The sequence below is a fragment of the Pholis gunnellus genome (assembly GCF_910591455.1).
Source record: "Pholis gunnellus genome assembly, chromosome: 21".
NCBI classification, from domain to species: domain Eukaryota; kingdom Metazoa; phylum Chordata; class Actinopteri; order Perciformes; family Pholidae; genus Pholis; species Pholis gunnellus.
In genome coordinates this window covers 8,645,149-8,661,016 of record NC_136548.1, presented here as the reverse complement: position 1 = coordinate 8,661,016, position 15,868 = coordinate 8,645,149, and the positions used below count along the sequence as shown (strand labels likewise).

Sequence of the window (15,868 nt, the reverse complement as noted above, 5' to 3'; positions counted from 1 at the left end):
GGAAGGCAGATGAGCTAGACAGGAAGGAGCTGCAGCATGAAACCGTATCTCCAGCAGCAGCACTGACTTATGATATGACGGCTGCTGTGTATTTTTTGTCTCGTTTAATTAGCTCGCTAGTCCTCCATTAGGTTTCACTCCGTTGAGCTTCCTCCAATTCACACTTGTCCTACACCTGTTTTTTGGAAGAATGATGGCGTTACTGCATAGAACATCTGTGTGGGCAGCGTTTTACATCCTTTGACACATTCAGACGACTTCAACAAGCCCAAGGTGAGTTACCACAGCTTTGTGTACTGCACAATAAACTGTATATTTTTAACCCTCACAGTGACTGAACGATTGTTAAAGTGACTCCAGTCATAACTATTAACTGTCGAGGCCAAAATGGTGTTTTGAAATAGAAAAAATAAGATCTTCATGACTTTTACTCACTTTAAGCTTCAATACTGACATACTGGCACCTCATTGACATGTTTTATTTCATTTACAAATGATCTGGATGGCTTTTTTTAGTATTTAGTAGCAAATGATAGGCCCCTGCTACCTGTTTTTCATTGTTGCTGATGATGAGTATTGTTGTAATTATTATGAATGTTTCTGCAGTTACTGGACGCCCGCCAATTTAAAGCGGTCGAACACTCGCCCCAACCCATTTCTACAGTGGCAGTATGTTATTAAGTGGTAGGAGGTCTTAAGTATGTCTGTAAACTGAACAACGGAAGCTGGCACGCTGTGTCGAATACATCTGAGTATTTTAATCAGCTTCCTTTGTGAGAAGTGACGTGATCAGCAACACACCACACAGGAAGGCGTTCGCCATTTCCCGTTTAGTCTCGATGAAACCTCAAGCATAATTTGAATTTATGTTTGCAGTACTTTCACTGCCACTTGTGATTTGAATCATATTAATAATAACCCTCACTTATGTGGCCATTTCATATAAATAGATGCAATACTATGCAATGATTTGCACAAGATAAATAAGAGGAAAGATACAATAGATGGTCTCAGACCAGTCAATAGTTTCCAGTTGTGCTTAGGAGTGCAGAATTAAATGTTTTTTTACATGATCTGATTAGTGCAAATAAATGTATTTGGAGCAACATTTTAATGAGACATGTAGAATGAATTGTTTTTATTCTACATGTCCGGCTATGATAAATGGTATATTTTTGGTGATAGTTTTTAAAAATACATACATTTCGGGCCGGCAGCTTTTAGGGTTCAGAGTGTTAAGATGCGTCTTGTAAATGAATATATACTCTCAGAGTATATGCAGAATAGCCATCCGTTTAGCAAATGTGTCTGAAATTCAAAATAGATCCAAACATTATCAGTGACGGCTTTAGAACAAATTGGATTGCCTGACTTAATACACAACATAAGCATTAAGGATAATAGAGCATGACGTCTTTGGAAGATATTGAGGCCTCGGTTAATTTTCTCACCTCGCTTCATCACAGCATGTCATGCCCAGCTAATGATAGTTTCACATTGTGTATGTAATGTTATTTTATATTGTGTGTAGACACAAACAGGAACGTCTGAGGGCAGAAACTATCCGACTTTCTGATGGAGAGGAGGGCACATTATGATTCTATCATGGACCGAAGCAAACGCATCACGTGGCAGGACGACTGCTACGTGGATCTTCAGTCTGCATCCGGCTCGTCCTCTACACAAGCAGAAACAGAGGGTACGAGTTTCCTGGACAGGTTCATCGTGTACTGTCAGCTTTGGAGTGGTTCAATTTTGATCATTCTCAAGAATTTGTAACCACAAAATACCAAAACAAGCGGTATGGTTCTTTTTGGAAACACTAACCAAACCTTACCTGGACGTTTTTCGAGTTTGCAAAGAGTGCTTTTTAACTTACCTGGAGAGGATGGCTGGGGTGACTGGCTTTGCTCAATATTCCAAGGAGATTTTTAGAAAACGTATGTGTCACATTTGATAAAACAAATGTTAATGGCAGATACTCATGTCTCGGGGTTGTACAGCTTTTAAATTCAAGACTGAAGTGGGAATGAACAATGACCAGTGTTTTCTATTCTCCCTAAAATACTTTACTTCCGATATCTTTAAATGCCACCTGGACGTTTTTGAATGCATCATTGAAGACCTCTTGAAGCAGAATTATGATGAGTACATTTGTATTGTTTGGTGAAGTTTGGAAAAGCTGTTGTGGTGGTGTGAAGTGGTCACATTTGTCTTTGGGTAATGCTATGATCATATGTTTCACAAGCACTGGTGATAATTGCTGGCGCATGATAATTACTGGAAAAAAACACTGGAAAAATCTTGAGCTCCTGTTGTTTGGATTATTCAATTAGCTGTTGCGCTGTATGTTAAGTGTTTTTCCTTGAATGACTGCATACCTCAGTCTGATTAACACCAACATTATTCAAATACAAAAGGAATATTTTTCTCCTCGAGGCTCCCTACATGCTTGTTAAAGGTCGAATGATGAATAAATGCTGTAGGACATTTGGATGCTGTGGTATGGTAAGTCAGGTAAACAAGAGGCTGTGTGAGGCTTTTCTGAGCTGAGTTCTAACGTTAACATGCTCACTATGTCCACGCTTACCCGCTGATATTTACTAGGCGTATGTAATGTAGGCTACAACTACATTTTCATTTCACCATTTTAGTTTAGCATGTTAGCATGCAAAACCAGGAGGATTCATCATAGATCATGAATATCTGTATCAGATTTTGTGGCAACCCATCGAGTAGATTTTGAGATGTTTCAAAGAATATGTGAAAGTTTGAACTTGCTGGATTTGAACACACAACATCACCGGGTGGTTTCATCCATATTAGAGGATCTAAGGACAACGGGTGTCGTGTGCTTTAAAATTGACTAGACTTCATTTTATCTTTCATGATCACAAATGTCTGTGCAAAATTTCATTGTAATCCATCCAGTAGTTGTTGAGACATTTCAGCCCGAAACCAAAATGGTTTACCAATCAAACAACCAACAGACAGACAATGGATTGTACAAACCCTCAGAAATACCCTTTCTTTTTACAGCACTTGAAATGATGATTACAGCACTTGAAATGATGATTTGTTTGGGTATGTTGTGAGATGATCAATATAAAAATAGCTTTTATGGAACAAGCCATCAAATGAAGAGGAAGGACCTGACCTTACATACAAAATTCACAGGAAAGATAAGGAAAGGAAAAGAGGAATAGACTGTTAAATCAGAAGAAAATGCAAAGTACAAATTTAAAAAATATATATAACTTTGAATATTCATGGGTATATGAAGCAGTAGGTGCCGGCTTAAACAGCTTAAAGTATAACAGAATAATGTTTTAGGGATTGACAAAGGATGAATCAACAATGGCTGACAAAAAGATAAAAAATAAACCGAGGACAACCTGCTCCTCTTGTATGGCAGCATATTTTCCTACTGTACATCAGAAAGGGTTGTTCTAGCTCCAGAAATTGTCTCTTTTATTTATCACTAGAACATCTCAGTAATCATTTCTTACAGGTTTTATCTGCCATCTGTTTTTGTTTTAGATCTTGACTGGATCCAAAAGCATCAAGACCAGCTGCAACGCTTCATTACGACCTCCTTCCTGGAGGGGATGTTAGCCCACCTGAGAAAGGTGGATGCGGTGAGTTCAGCCGAGGAGACCAAGATCAAGGAAGCCACTCGGCTGCAGGACCAGGTTAACATGCTCACAACTATTGTCGCTGGCAAGGACACTCAAAGTTCGGATGCTCTGCGGGGCTTCATCGAGAGCTCAGATTCTCAGGTGGCCCAGCTCATCATCAACCACGGTAAGGGGCTTAAATGGGATTTGCTCTCTGCGTATGTCTTTCTTTTAAAGGGCGAAGATCATCATAGCCGGGATAGTGGTTTGATAAATGAATCTCCTTAACAGCTTTTTAGCCTCAAACATGATGGGTCCTGTGTTAAATGTAACTCATTGGAAAGCACTTTGCACCACTCTTAGGATAAATACACCCTATAAATAAAATCCATTTCCTTGGCTCTAACAACTTGGTACTCAAAAGATAAATAATCCGAGCCAATTTCCTTTTCTGCAGATTCCATGGTGAAGGAGCACAAAAAGGTGCTGTTACGACGATATGAGCAGTACAGAGACAGAGATTCAGTCAGCTGCCCCAAGCTGAACATCTCCTCAAGAACGTTACTTCTGGTCGATGGACTTTCCGACATCCAGCAAAAGGAACATGACTTAATGCAGGTGGGGGCGACTCGAGGCAGGAAAAGAAATCACCTCAGACCGCTGGGGTTGACCAAACTCTTGGACCCCCTGACACGGGTCAGTTTACCTCCCCGGGTCTCCCTCACAGTCGGGGTGGCTGGTATCGGTAAGACAACCTGGGTCCGACATTTCATTAGACAGTGGAGCCAAGGAGCCATCTGCACAGACGTGAGCTTTGTCTTGCCTTTCACTTTTTGTGAGCTGAACTCACTGGAGAAAGTCTCTGCTGAGAGGCTGGTGAAAATGGCTTTTCCTCATTTAACAGATCCCAGTGTGGTCCTGAGCAGCTCCTGCCGCACACTGCTAATACTTGATGGTTTGGACGAATTCCGCTGGACTTTAAATTTCTCCGATGCGGCTCCTTGCAGCGATCCAAAGAAAGAAGTGTCCGTTGATGACCTAGTCACTAACATCATCCGGGGTAATCTGCTCCCTGACGTGGCGGTGTGGGTGACCTGCAGGCCAGGAGTGGCCTCACTCATCCCTGGAGGATTGGTTGACAGGGTGACTGAGATCCCAGGGTTCAGCCCGCAAGACATCCAGCTCTTCCTAAACTACCACTTCTCTGAAAGGGACTTTGGCAGTAAGATATGGGCGCACTTGGAGTCCCATAAGATCCTCATGGTGATGTGCTACATACCATGCATTTGCTGGATCGTAGCTGATACTCTGATGTACATCATGCAGAGTGAAACGCAAGAGAGCCTTCCAAGGACTTGTACTGAGCTGTACGCTCACTTTTGTTCCATGAAGGCAGAAGTAGGTGAACCAAGAGGCAGGGAGCCCGTGAAAATTGAGCAGCTTCACGGGAGCAATCGTAAACTGCTGGGGAACCTTGGACGACTGGCGTTTTATGGGCTCCTCAAACACAAGTACACCTTCAGCGAGCAGGACCTCAGGGCCTATGGAATAGATCTCCTGTTAAGTCAGAGCAGTCTTGGTACCGGAGTTCTTGTTCGGGAGGAGTTGGCCATATACACAACATACCGGTTCACTCATTTGACTCTGCAAGAGTTTCTTGCAGCTACCTTTTACCATATCTCCTCCAAGCGGGCCATCTTTGACTTATTCTCAGAGAGCACCATGTCTTGGCCAAAGATTGGTTTCCAGAACCACTTCAGAAGTGCCTTTCAGCACTCGCAACAAGCTGAAGACGGTCACTTGGATGTGTTTGTGCGCTTCCTGACGGGCCTGCTGTGCCCAGTGGCCCAGAAACCTCTCGCTGGGCTTCTTGCCCTTGGAAAAGATGATGGAAATCAGAAGGCGTGGGCAGCGGGGTTCTTACAAAGCCTCTTGGTCAGCGGGGGTGCGGTGGTGTCCCTGCGTGCAGTCAACCTGGCTTATTGTTTACACGAGCTGCAGCACACAGAGCTGTTGCGGAGTGTGGAGGAAGACTTACAGCTCGGTAGCCTAGCAGGGAAGCTAACACGGGCTCACTGTGTTGTGCTGGGCTACCTTCTGCATGTGTCTCCAGAGTGCAGCAAACAGACCAACCTAACGGGCTCTCTGAACTACGCAACAGTGAAATGTTTGCTCCCACAGCTGCTGTACTGCAGCTATCTCAGGTCAGCTCCCCCACAAACACCATCTCCTTGTAAACTAAAACTCAGACGAAAGATTGCGGTGTGAAACTTCTCCCTTATCTACTCCACAGGTTAGAGAATAATCACTTCAAAGATGATGTCATGGAGTTGCTAGGAAGCCTCCTGAGCGCCAAAGACTGCCATATCCAGAAGATGAGGTGAGAGCACACTCAATAATGACCACGTGGTTGTAGGATTGCTGTGGTGGTGATTGACGTTAACATTTTGTACATGTGTGTACATGTGATGGTGACCTCTTTTATTTACTCCCTCAGTTTGGCAGAGAATGCCATCAGTAACAAAGGTGCCAAAGCCCTGAGTCGAGCCCTTTTGGTGAACCGGACGCTGACGTCTCTCAAGTGAGATGCCTTTGACTGAAAGTCCCTGAAATATGTTTAAATGTCTGCACAAATATACATTGCTGCATAGTATTTCTACTATGATTCTGTATATCATCTAACCAGCTACTTATTTATAATTATATGTAATAATTTAGTCTCCGGAACAACAGCATCGGCTCTAAAGGTACAAAGTTCCTGGCAGAGGCTCTGAAAATGAACCAAGTCCTGGTATCAATCAAGTGAGTCAATTTGGTTGATTTTAGTGCATACAAACAATTGTCCTACAAGATGTCAGTGTAACACTTTCATTTGGTCAAATGGCTCAATGTCCACCGATCCTCAGCTTCCAGAACAATGCAATTGAGGAGGAAGGTGCTCAGGCCCTTGCAGAAGTACTGCACTGCAACCGCAAACTGGTGTGTCTGAAGTAAGTAATGTCGGCCTTTCCCTTGTGTTTTTTGCATTATCCTTTGTGTGTATAGTGTGTGTGTGTGTGTGTGTGTGTGTGTGTGTGTGTGTGTGTGTGTGTGTGTGTGTGTTTGTGTTCATGCTAACAATGAAGAGTATTTAGTTCATTTTTCTTATGCACGTAATGATTCAGCATACGGAAGAATACGATTGGAGCGGGAGGAGCCAAAAGGATTGCAGAGGCACTGAAGACGAACCGGACTCTCACAAAGCTGATGTAATCTTAAATCGATAATATTCACTGATCATTTCATATAATGTGCAATTATGCATACATGTTGTTACATTCAGATTAGATTAGATTAGATTTTCCTCTGTTCTTTCCACCTTTATTGTGGATTTATGTTTACAGTAGCTCACTGATAGACTAACTTGGGGCTTGATTTGTTTATACAAAAGGCTTCATGCTAGGATAGCATAAATAATACTGTATTACAGATCCAGTGATTGGGTCACATACTGATCGTGAGGATTGATGATTTAACCTTTTTTTAATGTGTCCAGTCTATTTCTGTTCTTGCCTGCAGTCTTTGCAGTAACCAGCTTGGGGACAGAGGGACAATCGCTCTGGCAGAGGCTTTGACAGTCAACCACACTCTGCTCTCACTCCAGTCAGTACTTTGTGCACAGGAGTGCATTGTAGCATGATCCCTAACTTAATATTCAAACGTCTACTGCTAATGCATTTTAACATTGTGGGTCGTTACACTTTTGTTCACATACTGTGCATAAATGACACAGTTTGTCTTGCAAGTGATTCACGATGGATGTGTTGAACCTTTCTCTTGGCAGACTTCAGAGTAACTCAATCAGCAACAGGGGGATGACAGCCTTAACCAAAGCACTCAGGCTAAACCGAGGCCTTGTCTCCTTGAAGTAAGTATATACCTTCGGCTAAGAAACCTCTGATCTGTTTAAGCAAAGTGTCATCTCTCATGTTCTTTACCTGGGTCAATCTTATTAGAATTATCCCTCTTTTAAGAAGTAGATTGACAATTTGGGAACTGTGTTCTTCACTTTCTTACTGAGAGTCAGATTAGAGTAGTTATAGCACTCTCATATCTGTCCGGTAAGCATATTTGTATTTCGTACGATGGCACGGTAAGCCAATCAGAAGCAGAGTACGGCAGATCAGAGGCAGAGTAGCGCGGGTCATGCATTCACCATCTGAGGAAAAACTCATTTGTGCCCGGTAAATAGAGGATTGACACGACATCCGGGCTTACCTACGTTCCACTAGTTTAATTTAAGGCTCATGCCCAATGTCCACAGATACGGACTCACAGAGTTTGGGGCACGTTTCAGCAAAGTCTGTGAGGGTGTAGCGTAAAGTGCATGAGGGCTCTCTGGCAGCCATTTTGAGCCCTTTATGTGCACTTTCCATAAGCCTGCATTTCTGCAGCCTTTGCCAGAGGGGATTAGCTACAATTAATAGCATCATTACGTTAAACACAGGGTTACCAACAAGTTAACAAAGAGGACGGCACATGTGTTCAGTCTGGCATAATGACTTAACAATAAGAATTTAAGATTTAAGGTTGTACAAAACAAAACATGAAATGCAAGCAGAGGCTATATTACACACCTGCTTTTTCATCAGTCATTTCTTTAAATTGTGCTTAGTGAAGCTGCAGAGTAAACAGATTACTTGACAATTACCTCTCATCTCGTAAAGGCGAGAGCCTGGAAGAACAGAAATGTAATTGTAATGTTTAAATGTAATGTAAAAAACCCGCAATTATAAATAACGTGTTTTGTTGTCATCAAGGTAACGTGAAATGTGAAAGGCAAAGTGTTGTCCAATCATATTCAAACCATTACTTGCGGCTTCTGTCACTCAGCAATATAACCAGCAACACCAGTTTAAGTGCCTGAGGGTTAAGGCTTAAGGCTATAGGGGGGACATTGGCGTTGGGCTTAACTCTCGTCATTTGTGGAGCTTGTGACGTAACCCGCAATGATCTAGGGCTTATGGGAAATGGTGTTTAAAAGCTGCTAAAAATAAACTAAATAATATTATAAACAACAATGCTCGATTTGTTATTATTACCATCCTTATCTTATAGTTTTGTGCGTTACTATAGATGTCTCCGAGGTTTTCTTACCATTGTAACTGAAACCTGAAGTTCTGGTTTCACATCAGCTCCCTATCCAGCGACAGCCAGCAACACGTTAGCTTAGCTTTAGAGCTTTAGAGGTGCTGGTCGGGGGATTTTGACACCGCTGGGCAAAGCTAGGCCAGCTGTTTCACCCTGTTTCCAGTATTTATGCAATGCTAAGCTAAAAGCCAAGCAGCCGCTGGCTGTGGCTTCATTTTTAATGTACCGACATTTGAGTGGCATCAATCCTTTTTCATCCTAAACCTAACTCTCAAAAAAAAAGCAAATAGTGAGATTGTTGGGAAAACTTTTCACTTATTTTCCTTTTATGTACGTTTCTCTCAGTTTGAGGGAGAACTCCATCGGGGTGGAGGGAGCAAAGAACATGGCCCATGCCCTCCATGAGAACAACTCTCTGCAGGACCTCGAGTGAGTCACACCTCATTAAAAGCATCGTGTAGAGAAATTCCCCACAGAGGCATAGAAATATCCGACTGTTCAACAAATGTCATTCCCCCATACTGTGGTATGTCACTTTGGGCTATTGTATGAGGGGACACTGGAAAATCTTGTGAGATCACTGAATGAACGCTGTGGTTATAAGCAGATATTCACAGCTGAACTTCAAGGCATTAATCATCCCCAGTTTTTATGATCATTTCCATTATCGCCAAGTTAGTAGTTTTGTCTGCTTGAAAATGTTGCGAAAGCAGTGACAGACTTTGAATCGCACCTAATTTTGACACTACTATAACACGTAACGTGTTTTGGTGAGGATTGTCTGGTTGGTGTCTTTATTTGTGTGTGTGTGTGTGTGTGTGTGTGTGTGTGTGTGTGTGTGTGTGTGTGTGTGTGTGTGTTTGCATCACAGTCTCACAGCCAACCTGTTGCATGATGAAGGGGTTCAAGCTATAGCTGGCGCGATCAAGTGTAATCGCGGCCTCACCTCTCTGCAGTAAGTGAATCCAAATGCAACAAGCGCGCATCTAGACGCACAGCTGAGCCGGCAAGTAGTTCAAGCATCACCAGCTTCGCTCGCTTTGAAAATATTCCTGAGCTACACGATGATGGCACAAGCGTAGACCAAATGAGCCACCAGCATCAACATAACCTTGATTCAAGATTCCCCAAAACTTCTCAATGCAGACAAGTTAAGTTCGGAGCGTATATGACGTTTTTAATTGTTTCAGCAACATTTGAAAGAAAATCAGAATACATAACAATAAAGAGCTGTTAAGCTTGATTAGAAGTTCCCTAAATGATCAGAACCAGTACACAAGCACACGATCACAGCACACAATGCTTTTGTGAACAATGTTTCCTTAATACTTTTATTCTCCTTGCTTGTGACACATGAGAAAATACAGAATTTGCCTCACAGTTAACCTTGTGTGCCTCTCTTTCTCTGTTTACAGTCTTCAGTGGAATTTCATCAAGTCGTCTGCCACCAAAGCTCTGGCCCATGCGCTCCTCTCCAATGCCACAATGCAGCTCTTGGAGTAAGGCCACCGGTTTAGACCTCGGCATCATTACCCCATGATTTCCAATCAGCTCTTTTCCACACACTCTTTTGTCTCTGTGATTTAATGTATCTCCCCTCTGTTGACATTCTCTCTGAACATATGGTTAGCGACATGATTAGATCGACTGATTGTGGTCTTATCAGCCACGAAAGAGTCGTCAGGTCACAGGTAATATTTACAGTTGTCTCCGTTTGTGTTTGTGTCTCCATCTTCTCTGCAGTCTACAGGAGAACGCCATCGGAAATGAAGGCGTGATTTTTCTTGCCGAAGCCCTGAAAACCAACGCGTCCCTGCATACATTATGGTTGGCATTACAGCCGTGTACAATGGTTGATCAATATTTAGATCTTTAAGTTCAAATGAATGACAGAAGACAGTTTTCAAACACAAACATATAGCTATAAAGTTACATTTAAAGAAGTTGCGATTGACCAAAATCGTTTGACATGTTTGACAATTTGTTGTTTTTCTATTACTTTCCCATGTGTCTCTTTAGTCTCCAGGGAGTCTCCGCGAGCACAAGTGGCGCAATTGCAATGGCAGAGGCTCTGATGAGGAACCAAACCCTGCAAACGTTAGAGTGAGTCCAAGCTCTATTTTGTGTCAAGCTGTTTGTTTGTTATTTGACATTCAGCCACATAAGCAGCTCATTTAAAACCAACAGAGCTCAATCTTGCTTCTCAGTAATATTTCTGTTTTTCTCTTCCTGTCAGTTATTGATTCTCAGTGAATTTTGATTGATTGAGTGTCAGTCAATTAACCAGAACCAACCAATGTTTTTAATCCTTTACATCCTGTTCTTTATTTGATTTCCCATTCATTCAATTCGGGCTAGACAATATTTACTTTGTGTCTATATGAATTTGTCAATTGTCAGATTTGTTTTTTAAATCCTCTATTGGTATATTGGATCACTGTAGGCAGTGGGACATGTTTTATGATTATATTGAATTGTTGATTTATGAATCAGTCTGACAAAGAACATTGACTTGTGAGTGCTCTCGGTCTCGGGTGTTTTCTCATATACTGTAGATGGTTTCTTTCAGTCTTTATAAAAAGCTCAACTCAATTGAAATTAAAAATGCATCTCCGTCTGTATGTAATTAGAATGAATTCAATAAGACAAGAAAGAAGAACAGGTTAAGATAGAAAAGTAGTATCAGAAAGTATAATGTTTAAGGTTGTCAAAAAGAAAATGACACGTTGTGAACTGAAGGCTGCAGAACAACAAAAGCCAGAATGAGCGTTGGGAATTACGCTCTTTGTGAACCTCTCTAATTATGCAACAAACACAAGGCAGCTCATTGTGAAGCTGTTCATTTCCCTGGCTTGGTGAAGAACAATTATTTTTTAATTGCAGACTGTGTTGAAACAACACTCAAAAGTATTGTCATAAATTGAGAGAAGGATAATGTCTGGTTCTATAAAAATCCTCCTCAGTATTTAGTATTTCACTTCTGTCTCTTATCTTTACAACTTCCTGTATTTTACCTTTATAATTGATGCTGCCAGTGTTACAACCCACTCATTGGTCATTTATGTACAACAACTTTTATTGTGTTACCGAATGATAGCACATTTCGCATTGTTTCAGTCTACGTGGGAACACTGTGGGGATGGAGGGGGCGAAGGCTCTGGCTAACGCACTGAAAATCAACCGAAGCCTCAAGTCTCTGAAGTAAGTCCCGACTGGAGTTTGTCCTGATTCATGTGAACCAAAATTTCAGTATTTGCCCAGTTTAGACAGCATAAAGACGGTCATTTTCATTTGACCTACTATACTGTGAAGAACATGGAAACACATGCAGAGAGAGGAAAGCAGAGCAGGATGCCAGAGCAAACACCCTCATCTCCCCGCTGTTTACCCTGGGCGCTGTTGGTTTTTCAGGGGAAGTAAATTGTTCCTGGGTTGCCCAAATCAACTGTGGGAAGAAGTATTTATTTCCATTTTGAGTTTATACCACCCCATGCTGGATGTTTTGTTAAATTCTCTTCTCATTTCAATCACAAATACCAGCAGATGCATGACAATTTGCAAGTATAAACACATATATGTACAATTATCATTACACAGACCAGAGTTTGATTTACAGCAGCCTATAACTACAAACATGAGCTTTTATGATTGGAATAGTAATTTCTAAAAACAAAGGCAGATGACCAGAGCAAATAATGGAAGAGCTGATTTATTCAGCAATATCATTAAAAGAAAGACCAGACCAAAAACAAAAGAAACACAAATAACACCAGTCATCAGAGTGCAGCTCTTCCTCACAGCCCTTTTTGGCATTGTTAGACTGGACCCACTGTCTTCTCTTTCCTGCCCAAAGAAGAAAACATATGAAAGAAAATTGCTAGTAGTCAAGGGTCAACATCAAACACACTACAGGTGGATATGGAGAGGCCAGCAGCTGGATGAAAAGGGAACGATGCTCTGCTGAAGTTGAGAGGCTGTGCAATAGCAAATCTTAGACATTTCATCATAAACATCCTGATAATCTTTGTCGTGGCTAATGTCACGTCACCAACATGGTTGAATGTTGCTGGTTTCATAGAAATTACATCAAACATTAACATTGTAGAGAGAGAAAGGAGTTCAGGACCTTCAGTGGCCACATCCTGCTGCCAACGTCAAAGGCAGTATTATTACATACATGCTCTTATTAATGTCTATGCATCACAATAGTTTATACATTTTGATATCTGGGTTCATCAAGGGTATATACCATCCGCTCGCTCTCCAGGAGATGGGGGGGAGATGGTCATGTCCCCAAGCAGACATGCTCATTAGCAATGGAGTGCCATCGGGGGCAGGAAGCTGAGGACTGTGGGAGGCACAAGAGGGAGCACCGATGTTTTTACAATAAACCTAAACAAATATCCATAAATAAAATCAACTACGATGTTAAAAAAAGTGAGTTACCTATAGGTTCTTGGTTTATACTTCTGGTCAGTCGGTGCAGCTGTGTTTTGGGGAAAGCTGCTGTATCCCTAATCCCTAAACACAATCGGTGAAAATACACAAATCTGTTACAACACATGCCATACTTGCTGCAAGTGTTGTAACTAAATCCAGCATTTTGCATTTGAAAATAAAATCTTTATGCTTTCTTATGAAAATGTATGTTTGTCTTTGTGTGCATCATCAGTCTTCAGGAGAACTCTCTGGGTATGGACGGAGCCATATTCATTGCAACAGCTTTGAAGGGAAACCACCAATTGACTTACATCAAGTGAGTTTTCTTCGTGTGTGTTTGTGTCCTTTCAGGGATGATTACATGCTGTCATTTTGCTCCCATTAAAAACGGCATTTCTTCTGCAGTTTGCAGGGAAATGGCATTGGAGAATCAGGAGCGAAGGTCATATCTGATGCTATAAGAGCCAGCGCTCCGAGCTGTGTGGTGGACATCTGATCAAGGAACACAGCCTCTACTGAGGAAGGTCGCACGTGTAACATAGTAATAACAGTATAGTGTTATCAGAAGTAGGCGTATGTAATTTAGGTAAAGCTATATGTTGGTGCTGAATATCCCTCTGTAACTGTTTCACTGTATTTTAAGAGATAGATATTCACATATTTATTATGATATTATTATTGACGGAGCAGTTGCCATAAGGGATGAAGTCTTGAGAAGGGTAAAGATATGTTGAGTGGCAGCATATTTCTGTATAAAAAACACACAACAGCCACACATCCATTACATAGTGGAGCAGCAGCCCTGTTATCTATCCAAATCAAATGTCAATGTGTACATATGCTTTATTTGCACAATGAATCTGGTGTATAGCAATAAAATGTAGATCAACTTTTATTGTCCAACATTGAACTCGGCACAGCACACAGTGAAATGTAGCCTCTGCATTTAACCCACCCAGTTGGTAGCTGTGGGCAGCTACTGTACAGCGACCGTGGAGCAGTTTGGGGGTTCTGGTGACTTGCTCACCTCTCCAGCTACCATTCCACACTTTGCACTTGGTCCATGCGATAACTTGTTTCAGTGTATTTGTATAGCTCCAAATCACAAATTTACCTCAGAGGGCTTTACAATCTGTACAGCACATGACATCCTCTGTTCCAGGACCCTCGCAATAGGAACCTTTAGTCGGAACAAAAGAAAGAAACATCTGGGAGAGCAACAGAGGAGGGAACCCTCTCCCAGGATGGACAGATAGCAATAGATGTCATGTGTACAGAATGAACAACATAATGGAATTACAACACAGTCAACACCTGATATACAGGATTCATATAATGAGAGTAGTAAGCAGAATATTGATGGAAACATTACGACTATAATAACAGCAGCAGTGGATATAACAGAATAATAATGATAACAAAAGCATTGCAGTAACAGAAATGTGACTAATAATAATAATAGTAGTAGCAGTGGGAGTCAGCAGGGCCATGACAGGAGGCACGACCACGGTCCAGATATAACCACGATCCACGGAAACCTGCGAGGCGAGAAAGCACAAAGACTCCAAGGAAGAAGCAAAATTAGTAATGAGCATTAATGGGACATGAATTCACACAGAAGGAGAGAAAGAAGAGGAGAGAGGAGCTCAGTGTATCCAAGGAAGTCACCCAGCAGTCTAGACCTATAGCAGCATATCTAGGGGCTGGTCCAAGGCAAACTTGAGCCAGCCCTAACTATAAGCGTTATCAAAAAGTAAAGTCTTTATCCTCCTCTTAAATGTAGTGTGTCTGCTTCCCAGACTGAAAGGGGAAGCTGGTTCCACAGAAGAGGAGCTCGATAACTAAAGGCTCTGGCTCCCATCCTACTTTTTAGGACTTTAGGAACCAGAAGTAACCCTGCATTCTGGGAGCGCAGCTCTCTAGTGGGGTGATGTGGTACAATAAGCTCTTTAAGATGTGATGGAGCCTGGTGGTCTTCCACACTTTGGCTTACCATAGAAAACAATGTGTGTGTTGTGGAGCCCCAGGCCCCCAGGCTGGCAGTGCCATTTCATCACTAAAAACAAAAATCACAAAAAACACACACTTGCACACCCAATCCTGTCCTGGGATTCATAGGTTCAGAGGCTTGATGTGTGAACAATGCGCAAGTGTTACACACTGAACGATGACAATGTCCATTCAGTTTTCCAGATGAATTTATTGTGCTGTGAATACAACAAGACAGTCTCAGATGAATATCTGCTTCTCACAGAAATACACAAATTCCCACACGTCGTCATTTTCTCTAACCGACTAAAACAGACAGAGGTACAGGTACACATGTGCCGACAGATGATTAGAGGCACGTGTACAACCATTCATGGCAGTGGGAGTGGAAATAGGGATTGTGTACATGCACGCATTCATATTGATTTATATATGTAAATCACGCCTACTGCTTAATGCTATACATCTAATGCAGTGTTCTATGCATATTTCAGCGTTTTTTCATCGAGCCCAGGGGTTGCATTATGCTCCCACAAAAATCCTGTGAAATATTTTTCCAGCATTCAAGACAAAGAGCTTGTTTGTCTTTTTGTCATTTTGCATTGCAGCTGCGGAGTCATCATTGGATGCTTACAAATTCCTAAGATTGTATTCGGCCTGCACGTCTTACTCCACAAAAATACCAAATAGAA

At 41.8% G+C, this 15,868-nt stretch overlaps 1 protein-coding gene across 2 annotated transcripts; it reads left to right on the top strand.

Annotated features, from left to right (window-relative positions):
- Window positions 1-135: 135 nt before the first annotated feature.
- On the top strand, window positions 136-14,077 carry nlrc3 (NLR family, CARD domain containing 3). Of its 2 annotated transcripts, XM_079182638.1 has the most exons (19): window positions 136-273; window positions 1,532-1,699; window positions 3,541-3,804; window positions 4,075-5,821; window positions 5,911-5,997; window positions 6,115-6,198; window positions 6,336-6,419; window positions 6,524-6,607; window positions 6,782-6,865; window positions 7,176-7,259; window positions 7,441-7,524; window positions 9,093-9,176; window positions 9,619-9,702; window positions 10,163-10,246; window positions 10,491-10,574; window positions 10,767-10,850; window positions 11,865-11,948; window positions 13,420-13,503; window positions 13,593-14,077. In XM_079182638.1, exons 2-19 carry the CDS (start codon window positions 1,576-1,578, stop codon window positions 13,681-13,683), a joined length of 3,405 nt encoding a protein of 1,134 aa, XP_079038764.1. In that variant the 5' UTR covers window positions 136-273; window positions 1,532-1,575; the 3' UTR covers window positions 13,684-14,077. The 2 variants fall into 2 exon arrangements, with proteins under 2 accessions (XP_079038764.1, XP_079038765.1); XM_079182639.1 differs by lacking the exon at window positions 1,532-1,699 and having other exon boundaries at window positions 177-273.
- The last annotated feature ends 1,791 nt before the right edge of the window (window positions 14,078-15,868 follow it).

Bases quoted from the DNA above. Each gene is read 5' to 3' on its own strand.
- nlrc3 (XM_079182638.1), top strand. From the start codon at position 1,576: ATGGAGAGGAGGGCACATTATGATTCTATCATGGACCGAAGCAAACGC. The intron at 11,949-13,419 runs GTAAGTCCCGAC...GTGCATCATCAG, and splicing joins CGAAGCCTCAAGTCTCTGAA to TCTTCAGGAGAACTCTCTGG. The intron at 13,504-13,592 runs GTGAGTTTTCTT...TTTCTTCTGCAG, and splicing joins CACCAATTGACTTACATCAA to TTTGCAGGGAAATGGCATTG.